Raw genomic sequence first — 10,262 nt, 5'->3', positions numbered from 1 at the left:
TGTCCAAAATATAGTTAATTTTTTTTTTCGAAAGTGTTAGTTTTGATTGGTGGATCCAATTTCCATCTCATTTCAACTTGTTTATTACATAATGTCCGACGTCGTATGAATAGTGGTGAAGACAACATACATTTTGAACTTGTTGATGGGTTTGCTAACCACAAACTGCCGTTTCAGTTTCACCTTCAATAAATCTCGCAAACTTCATTCCCACCGCTTCTTAGGTAATTTTCTGTTCATCTCCACTTTAGATTCTTACAATCAATCAATCAATCCTCTTTGATTATTGATATTATTACACAGTCGCTCAATTTGCAGAATTATTTAAAATTTTGGGCAATTTTTTTTTATCAGGTGGAAGAGATTCGCGTATTTGCGGCGGCCACAGTTCGCCAAATTTCTCCCCCAAATTATTCTCTGTGAGTCTTCAATTTCCAGATTTCTCTGTTCATAATTCAAATTCACTATTTTAATTTTAATTTAATTGAAGGGATATGGAGATAGAATTAAGGCATTGGGTGGTCAAAATCAGACCAAGAAGTCAAGAAAAAGAGGAAAATCGCAAAAGGGGGATAATGATTTACTGAAAAAAGAGCAAATATTAGATGAATATGATGTTTTAGAAGATGGTAATAAAACGATTTCTTCCGATAATTCGGAGATTCTTCGAACATCGGTTACTGCGCCGTCATCAAGAAGTGCTGTTCTTCAAGCATGCACTGTCACTTCTGCATTTATAGCTGCTCTTGGTGTTTTAATTCGACAGGTACAATTCGGTATGCTTTCTTGAAATTTGTGTTCGATTTATTTGCTCGTGTTGTTGCATTCGATATCGAAACACATGGAGATATAATCATTAAGAATAGTCTAAAATATAGTCTAGGGTTTGGAAATTTATAGGTGTCGCACATTGCGTCGGAGGAAGGGTTGACCGTTGTTGACTGTTCCGCAGATATAACATGTACGATTGAGTCTCACTCCTCTTTCCATTACCTCGATCCTGCGTTTTTTTAAACCGTTTGTGATTTCTAATAATTACATAAAGATCCTGTTTTTTTTTTGTGCAGTTAATTTTGAACTATGGCATCTAGAGTTGATTATCGGATCGGTTATACTTGTGTCTTCGTCTCGTTTCTTGCTATTGAAGATATGGCCAGATTTTGCTGAATCTAGCGAAGCAGCTAATCATCAGGTATATATATATCGATTTATTTATGAGTCGTTACTACATCCTATTGAACCGATCAAAATGGATTTGTTTTATAGCATTGATGCAAAAATGCAGGTCCTTACTTCTCTGGAGCCGCTCGATTATTTGGCGGTAGCATTTTTACCTGGAATTAGTGAGGTAAAAATTCTTTTCATCGATACACTGTAAAATTTGTCTCTTTATCTCACATGATATTTTTTACTTGGAAATAACGAGACGCACGACGTGTTTTAATTTTATTTTCAAACCGATATTTGCAAACAGGAACTTCTTTTCCGCGGTGCATTATTGCCTCTTTTCGGGGTAAATAATTGGACGAGTATTTTCGCAATCGCGGCTTTATTCGGCGTATTGCACCTCGGAAGCGGTCGGAAATATTCCTTTGCTATTTGGTATGGTAATAATATATTTTTCGAGAAAGTAATTTCAAACGACTGCATATAACAAGAACCTGAAATCCGACTTAAAAAAAATAAAAAATAAATAATAATAGCTCAAAATGGAGGTCAATGTAAAACGAAGTTGGTCGAAATACGTTCAATAGATTTTGTTAGGTGTCATTCATTGGGCTAAGTTTACGGGATTTAATATAGTAACAATTGTTGGTCTTGAATTTTGTGATAGGGCAACTTTGGTCGGGCTCGTTTATGGTTATGCAACGGTGTTATCGACGAGCATTGTTGTACCCATGGCTTCTCATGCGTTGAATAATTTAGTCGGAGGTATAATCTGGCGCTACTCGTCTAACTACTCATCGAAGCAGATTGGATGACGTCTGGTGCATTCTTGCTTGTACCTTGTAAGTACACATACATATATACATATACTCTTGAAATCATCTTTTTTTTTTTTCAGATTTCACCATATGTTTTATTTGTTTATATTTTACGAGAGTTGAGGTTTACTTTAGTATATCTATATGGTTGGATGCGGTTTCTTCATTGTATGACAAAAAAAAGTATATTAGTTTCACTTGGCAATTGTGGTATTAGTAAATCTAGGCAATTGAATACATATACACTTGTATTACTTGCTCACAATTTTTTAGCTTAAAACAACTTATTGTAAGAGAAGCAGATGCAAAAAATGGTACTGCAAATACTTAAAAAGCAATTTTTTTAAGCCCGAACAAGCTTATAAACACTTTTTAAAAGTTTTTGCAAACACCACCTTAATCAGTAATCGAAACGAATACCATCAATTTACGGCCGAAAAAAAAAATCATGGACAAATCACATTAAATTTCTTTTACTTATTTATTTTTTTGTTACCCCAACACAATAAATACTATAAAAATTATAGTCAACTACATTAAATTTATTTTGCTTTGTTTTGTTCCCCAAACTCAATAAATACTAGAGACAAAAAAAAAATAAAAAAGAATAATAATAATAATAATAACAAAGAAGAAGAGGAAAACCTCCAACTAAACATACTGTGGGTATATAGAAACTAAAATCAAGCATGAACCCTAGAATTACTACAATATTTGCAGTTTATATACTTTTCGTGACATTTTTCAATGTAGACGGAGTTAATGTCGATCGACTTTCATTCATGGTCAACACCAACGATGTTTCCTCGTCTAAAGATATTATTACTGTACAACGTACTGTTTCTCTTCCCCTCTCTCTCTCTCTTCTCTCTCATGATTTTGTTCGAATAATATATGTTCGGATGTTCTTCTACGCGATATTCTACTCTAATTTTTTCTAATTTGTTTTGACGATTTTAGAGTATTAATTGACTTGTTTATGACGGATTATGAATAGCATGCACAAGCACTTGTGAGGTCGCGTGTTGTTACTGCAATATACATCGGAATCCTCCAGTATGTGAGAAGTGTTGTGCACTACCACCCGCAAAAGATTAAGCCACCGCTGGAGAATGAATACGCTCCGAGATTTGATATTGTATCGGTCATATATAATTTATCCAAACAAATTTGACGAATACAATAGAGTCAAAGAATTTGACTTGTTATCGGTCATTTTTAATAGAAAAAAGTATTTGTAACGGATATGAATCGTTAGAAAATACTCCCTCCGTTTCAAATTAACTGTCACTTATCTGTTATTTACAATTGCAATAACGCATTAAACACCATTTTATCAGTTTTGCCCTTATCATTTTTAATTAGTAGATACAAAATTAATCAAAATAGTATAATGGCACGGCTATTTGTCATCGGTAATGATTGTTGGCCAGAATCTGGCTGACCAAAAAATGACTTGTTACGTAATTATGTGAAAATTAATTAGGTCTAATTACTAATTTGTCCTTAAATTATGTATTTGAATTTAAAATTATTTGGTTTATCTTTCCACATTTAATTATTATAATTTCAAGGTTGAATACATTAAATATCATATTCAACTCTAACAAACTAACATCAATTCATTTCATCTCAGAATCAAAATTTTACTTATTAATGTTTTCATTTTCTTCATAAAACAAGCTTAAAATCTTAAAATCTAGAGCAAACTCAAAATCTTAAATTTCAGAGAATTTTTTTATGAACTAAACCTTAAAAGCCTGGAAAGAATGCAGTAGCAACTACACTAAATAAACCTTAAATTATATTCATTAATTCTTGTTTATTGTTGATTTAATTAATTTGTATTACTACATATAAAATTACTATCTAAAGGTATATGTGTCGTAAATGAAATTGATTAATAATTTACCCATTGGAATTTTATTACGAAATTTATATTCACAAATTTTTATTGTCATCTGTAATTTCTAACTTATGCTATTATTTTGTAAAATTTATTTATATTCTCTTTACATTTCAATTTTATTATGAATAACTAATAAATTAGTGTTTTTATGTTGAATTTTATAAGGATATAATTTAGTATATATTTCTATAGTTATCATCGTATTATTTACACATATTACTAAATATATATATAATAAGTATATATATATGGGGATCTGCCTTTTATTTTTACTGCCTTTTCTTTCTTCTTTTCTTTTGACCCATTTAATTGTGAAACGTTGCCGTTCCAACCCCTCCATCCAATGAGCGTGTCTAAATATTTTCTTTTCCATTTAATTTCCAAGCAGCTCGACCGTGTCGTGTATGCTTGATTTTCGATTTTTTTTAATTCTGCTTGCTGAGAAAAAGTATATATATATGGGGATCTGCCTTTTATTTTTACTGCCTTTTCTTTCTTCTTTTCTTTTGCCCCATTTAATTGTGAAACGTTGCCGTTCCAACCCCTCCATCCAATGAGCGTGTCTAAATATTTTCTTTTCCATTTAATTTCCAAGCAGCTCGACCGTGTCGTGTATGCTTGATTTTCGATTTTTTTTAATTCTGCTTGCTGAGAAAAAGTATATATATATGGGGATCTGCCTTTTATTTTTACTGCCTTTTCTTTCTTCTTTTCTTTTGCCCCATTTAATTGTGAAACGTTGCCGTTCCAACCCCTCCATCCAATGAGCGTGTCTAAATATTTTCTTTTCCATTTAATTTCCAAGCAGCTCGACCGTGTCGTGTATGCTTGATTTTCGATTTTTTTTTTAATTCTGCTTGCTGAGAAAAAGTATATATATATGGGGATCTGCCTTTTATTTTTACTGCCTTTTCTTTCTTCTTTTCTTTTGCCCCATTTAATTGTGAAACGTTGCCGTTCCAACCCCTCCATCCAATGAGCGTGTCTAAATATTTTCTTTTCCATTTAATTTCCAAGCAGCTCGACCGTGTCGTGTATGCTTGATTTTCGATTTTTTTTAATTCTGCTTGCTGAGAAAAAGTATATATATATGGGGATCTGCCTTTTATTTTTACTGCCTTTTCTTTCTTCTTTTCTTTTGCCCCATTTAATTGTGAAACGTTGCCGTTCCAACCCCTCCATCCAATGAGCGTGTCTAAATATTTTCTTTTCCATTTAATTTCCAAGCAGCTCGACCGTGTCGTGTATGCTTGATTTTCGATTTTTTTTTAATTATGCTTGCTGAGAAAAAGTATATATATATGGGGATCTGCCTTTTATTTTTACTGCCTTTTCTTTCTTCTTTTCTTTTGCCCCATTTAAATGTGAAACGTTGCCGTTCCAACCCCTCCATCCAATGAGCGTGTCTAAATATTTTCTTTTCCATTTAATTTCCAAGCAGCTCGACCGTGTCGTGTATGCTTGATTTTCGATTTTATTTTAATTCTGCTTGCTGAGAAAAAGTATATATATATGGGGATCTGCCTTTTATTTTTACTGCCTTTTCTTTCTTCTTTTCTTTTGCCCCATTTAATTGTGAAACGTTGCCGTTCCAACCCCTCCATCCAATGAGCGTGTCTAAATATTTTCTTTTCCATTTAATTTCCAAGCAGCTCGACCGTGTCGTGTATGCTTGATTTTCGATTTTTTTTAATTCTGCTTGCTGAGAAAAAGTATATATATATGGGGATCTGCCTTTTATTTTTACTGCCTTTTCTTTCTTCTTTTCTTTTGCCCCATTTAATTGTGAAACGTTGCCGTTCCAACCCCTCCATCCAATGAGCGTGTCTAAATATTTTCTTTTCCATTTAATTTCCAAGCAGCTCGACCGTGTCGTGTATGCTTGATTTTCGATTTTTTTTTAATTCTGCTTGCTGAGAAAAAGTATATATATATGGGGATCTGCCTTTTATTTTTACTGCCTTTTCTTTCTTCTTTTCTTTTGCCCCATTTAATTGTGAAACGTTGCCGTTCCAACCCCTCCATCCAATGAGCGTGTCTAAATATTTTCTTTTCCATTTAATTTCCAAGCAGCTCGACCGTGTCGTGTATGCTTGATTTTCGATTTTTTTTAATTCTGCTTGCTGAGAAACGACGCCGCTTTGCCATCGCCAACATTTGTTGACCTCCGCCGTTGATTAGTCTGCCGCCCCGCCGCCGCTCCACCCGAGGCACCTGTACCACGGCACCGCTTTTTTCCTCCAATAGTATGCGTCGCCGTCCTCCTCGTCTCTATCTTCAATTTCTGGCCTTTCAATTTCTGGGCTGTCATATATGGGTTTTCTGCATTTTCAGAACCAGCTTTCATCTTTTCTCTTCGCATTCAACCGGTTCCAAGATTCAACCTTTTTCCGATTCTTGGATAACCCTTTGGTTACTATCACAGCGATTCTTGGATAACCCTTTGGTTACTATCACAGGTTAGAACACTAAATTTACTTATTTTACTGATTCTTTCAACTTTCTTTCATTAATTACTGGAAAACTCATGTTAAATCCTCGTTATGGGTACTGATTCTAATTACGTATCTATCTTGTCTGTGCTTTTTTTCTTTTGTTTTCGTTTAGGGTTTTTGTAGTTCTGATTCTAATTTGGTGGGTCAGTTTCAGATTTGCAAATTGCGCCGTAAAAGGGGCTTCAAGACTGTGTTTATTAGAGGAGGGTCTGGTGGTTCTGTTAATTCCGGGCCTAGCGCAAATATTCATGGCTCCGGCGGTGGTGGAGTGAAAAAGTTTGTATTATACATGTTCTTGCGTTGTACAACTACAGTGGTTCTTCTTCTTTGTAGGTGAAGTAAAAATAGGTGTTTCAGTTTTGCACAAAAATAAACATAAATTGTTTCTTACTCATATTTTTTTTCCTCCCCCAGCCACCGTCGATATGACTACGGCAATGAAGCTGCATCGCACCTCGACCTGGAGACCGACGACTCCTTCCACTACAAGAAATTGTCAAATTGGCAACAATATGTTTTGTTGCCAAAAGACTTTAATTTTGTTGCAAACTCCTCTTGCAACAAAATTATTTTGTTGCCACCTTCGTTGCCGTTTCCTTGTCACCAAAAGTTCCGGGCAACGAAATGTTACAAATCGTTGCCAATAATGCATTATAGACAACATTGTTATGTCGTTGCGACATATTGATCGTTGCCAATGCATTAAGTAATAACAACCAGTCTATTTTGTTGCCGTACATTTATCGTTGCAAATTCTTTGATTACTACCAACGAATTTATTTTGTTGCCACAAATCTATCGTTGCCAATATATTTATTAATAACAACGAATTTATGTCGTTGCAACACATAAATCGTTGCCAACATTAATCATTAAGAACAAAATTGTATTTCGTTGCAACATATTTATTGTTGCCAATACATGACTTATTTTCGACCGCATCCGCCAGCCGAGTTTTGGACTACCGACCCGCATCTGCCGACCCGACCTTTGGACCGCCAACCCGCATTTGCGGACCCGACCTTTAGACCGCCGAACCGCTTCAGAGTCGGAATTGTTGGGTTAAACTCATGATTAGCCCAATAAGCTAACCCGCTTGATAAATGTCAAATATATGGAGATATGACAATGGTAAGAGTCGAACTCTGGTTGATTTGAAGTTAGACACCCTTCAAACCGCTGGGGCAACACTACATTTGTGTAAACTAACTGAAAATAAATTTATAAAAACTAAATACACAAGATCAAATGATTAAAATAACTACATAAATAAATAATATGTCATAACAAATAATTTACTATATGTATTTTATGTTCAAAAAATAATTTACAATAAAATTTAATTATAAATATAACATCTACCATTAATTATATATAGTAATTTTTTAAAATCATATCAACAATTGACTTAACAAAAAAATTATGAGTTATTGTAGTTAATATAAACAAATAAGATTTTTCTTAACATATTATATATATATATATATATATATATATATATATATATATATATATATATATATATATATATATATATATATATATATATATATATATATATATATATATATATATATATATATATATATATATATATATATATAATTAAAATGAAGAAAAAGAGTTGGTTTTTAAATTTACAACGATTATATTTTGTTGTCAAATCACTTGGAGCATTTACAACAAAATATTTTGTTGTCTTTCGTCACTTATTCACAACAAAATAAATTTGTTGCCATTGTAAATGTATTTACTACAATTTTGTATCGTAGCAAAAAGAAATACTCTTTTGCAACAATAAAGTTGTTGTCTTACATTAAATTCGTTGTAAAATATATACGATACTATTCACAACAATATGTTTCGTTGCCTATGAGATTCAAAGGCAACAAAAATATCTTGTTACAAAAATGTTATTCTTTAGCCACAAATACTATATTTCGTTGCTCAAATATAACTATTGGCAACGGAATTCATTTCGTCGATAAAGAAATCGTTGCCTATTTTGCATTTTCTTGTAGTGTCCGCTGGCGTTGATGGGGGTGGATGGGGGCAGCGATCCTGATTTCTCTGATCCTTTCGACATTGCCAACACCAAAAATGCCTCCCATGAATCGCTCAAGCGCTGGAGGGTAAGATTTCGCCCGCGTGTGTTTGTTTATTGTATTGCATTCAATTATCACATGCAATAAATTGTTTGTTTTCATCGTAAAATGTGATGTCGTTGTTGGTGATTCTTTTATGGCCTCTGTTTTGGTTTCATGCACGTGACGTTTCGATGACCCGATCCCATAATAGTGCATCTTATTTTTCTGTTTGGAGGATAAATTAAATGGTTGAATGATTAGTCGTCGAATTTATCGTTTTTGCTTTTATGGTTATGGAATTTAAAATCACTTGAAATTCGATGAATTACACCATTTAGTTGGGGTCCCTAATCTATGCAATTTATGCAAACCCGTCTCCATCACTGCAAATTGTTTTAGATTAGAAGTACCCACAACAAAGTTCTTGAATTCTTATTCAGACGTTGGCTATGGCTGGAGGTATGTAACTGAATCCTAATTATGACGCTTCCGTGTTTTATGTATTAAATAACTTACATGTGGTATCAGAGCAGAACAATATCCTCTGCCTAACCATGACGTGATTTTGATTTCCAAAATTAATCTGAAAATCATTTTAGAAAAAACAGTATTTCCCGAATATATATATAAAACCATGAGAATCATTATCCAAACTTTCAATTGTTTGGAATCTATTATTCTTATTTTATCTCGTTCGAAATAATTTTTTTTTTTAATTAATTATGATGGGTGCTTTGAAATTCTATTTGATACAGTGTTATGATCTAGCTATACATGTAATAGATTTCTCTATCTGTTGTGTATAATATGTAATTTATATTATCTCTTGGACAAGTTGTATGATATCATGTGATGAGTGTATTTGAATAATTAAAGACTAGCCACAGCATCTTAATTGTCCAATTGCACTTAATGTAATTGGGTCACATATTGAATATCAAATTATTGTTATACTAACTTTATCCCACAGGAGAGGCCAGTGTCAATCTTTATAATTAAGGTGGACTAGAAAATTAGTTTATTTCTCAATTAGCCCAACAGGTATTTAGAAATATTAATATTTTTTTTAGTTCCACCGTAACAGACAAAGTATGGAATAATTGTGTGTTAAGGTCTTTGCCCACAGGTAGATTTAATGACACACTAATTCATGTTATTATTGGATATAACTTGCATGTGAAAGCATATCACACAAGGATGGAAAGATGAGCCTTATTTTATTTTAAACTGTAAGCATGATGTTAATTTTATTTATTTGCAGCACTAGTAAAATCTGATAATGCATCTGAAATTCCCTGTTTGAGTGGTGACAACTACAAGATTTGGAAGGAGAAATTTCTTCTTCATTTGGGATGCATTGACCTTGACTATGCTCTTCGAAAGGAAGAACCACCTATGCCCACAAATACCAGCACTAAAGCTGAGACAACGTTGTACGAACGGTGGGAGCGATCCAACCGTTTGAGCATGATGTTTATCAAGTCTCGCATTACGCCTAGTATTCGTGGATCTATTCCTGAGTGTACAAATATCAAGGATTACATGAAGGCTATTGATGAACAATTTGAGTGGTCGGATAAATCACTTGCAAGTACCTTAATGGGGCAGTTATCATCGATGAAACTTACCAGCTTCAAAGGTGTGCGTGAGCACATAATGCAAATGAGGGACATAGTTGCTCAACTGAAGTCATTGGAGATTGAGATATCCGAGTCGTTTTTGGTGCATCTTATCTTAAACTCACTTCCATCCCAATATGGACCTTTTAAAATTTCCTACAACACAC

General features: G+C 33.5%; 1 protein-coding gene and 1 long non-coding RNA gene across 7 annotated transcripts; both read left to right on the top strand.

Annotated features, from left to right (window-relative positions):
• The first annotated feature begins 35 nt into the window (after nt 1-35).
• Nucleotides 36-3,324, top strand: LOC105971005 (CAAX amino terminal protease family protein). Of its 3 annotated transcripts, XR_016034355.1 has the most exons (10): nt 36-224; nt 355-419; nt 491-766; nt 901-961; nt 1,068-1,192; nt 1,286-1,348; nt 1,475-1,602; nt 1,835-2,009; nt 2,739-2,819; nt 2,983-3,324. XR_016034355.1 is itself a non-coding variant. In XM_088825547.1 (9 exons), exons 1-8 carry the CDS (start codon nt 146-148, stop codon nt 1,980-1,982), a joined length of 945 nt encoding a protein of 314 aa, XP_088681673.1. In that variant the 5' UTR covers nt 36-145; the 3' UTR covers nt 1,983-2,009; nt 2,983-3,324. The 3 variants fall into 3 exon arrangements, 2 of the variants coding, with proteins under 2 accessions (XP_088681673.1, XP_088681672.1); XM_088825547.1 differs by lacking the exon at nt 2,739-2,819; XM_088825546.1 differs by lacking the exons at nt 2,739-2,819; nt 2,983-3,324 and having other exon boundaries at nt 37-224; nt 1,835-2,224.
• Nucleotides 3,325-5,824: 2,500 nt separating this feature from the next.
• On the top strand, nt 5,825-6,868 carry LOC105971006 (uncharacterized). Of its 4 annotated transcripts, none has more exons than XR_016034495.1 (3): nt 5,825-6,140; nt 6,538-6,722; nt 6,804-6,868. It is a non-coding gene; the product is annotated as an uncharacterized LOC105971006 (long non-coding RNA). The 4 variants fall into 4 exon arrangements; XR_016034497.1 differs by having other exon boundaries at nt 6,538-6,718; nt 6,804-6,859; XR_016034498.1 differs by lacking the exon at nt 5,825-6,140 and adding an exon at nt 6,190-6,353 and having other exon boundaries at nt 6,544-6,722.
• Nucleotides 6,869-10,262: the final 3,394 nt, after the last annotated feature.

Source organism: Erythranthe guttata, chromosome 11, assembly GCF_056151865.1.
Source record: "Erythranthe guttata isolate IM_541 chromosome 11, IM_541, whole genome shotgun sequence".
NCBI classification, from domain to species: Eukaryota; Viridiplantae; Streptophyta; class Magnoliopsida; order Lamiales; family Phrymaceae; genus Erythranthe; species Erythranthe guttata.
Note: the sequence above shows the minus strand (reverse complement) of the source record. Positions and strands in the feature narration are given on the sequence as shown.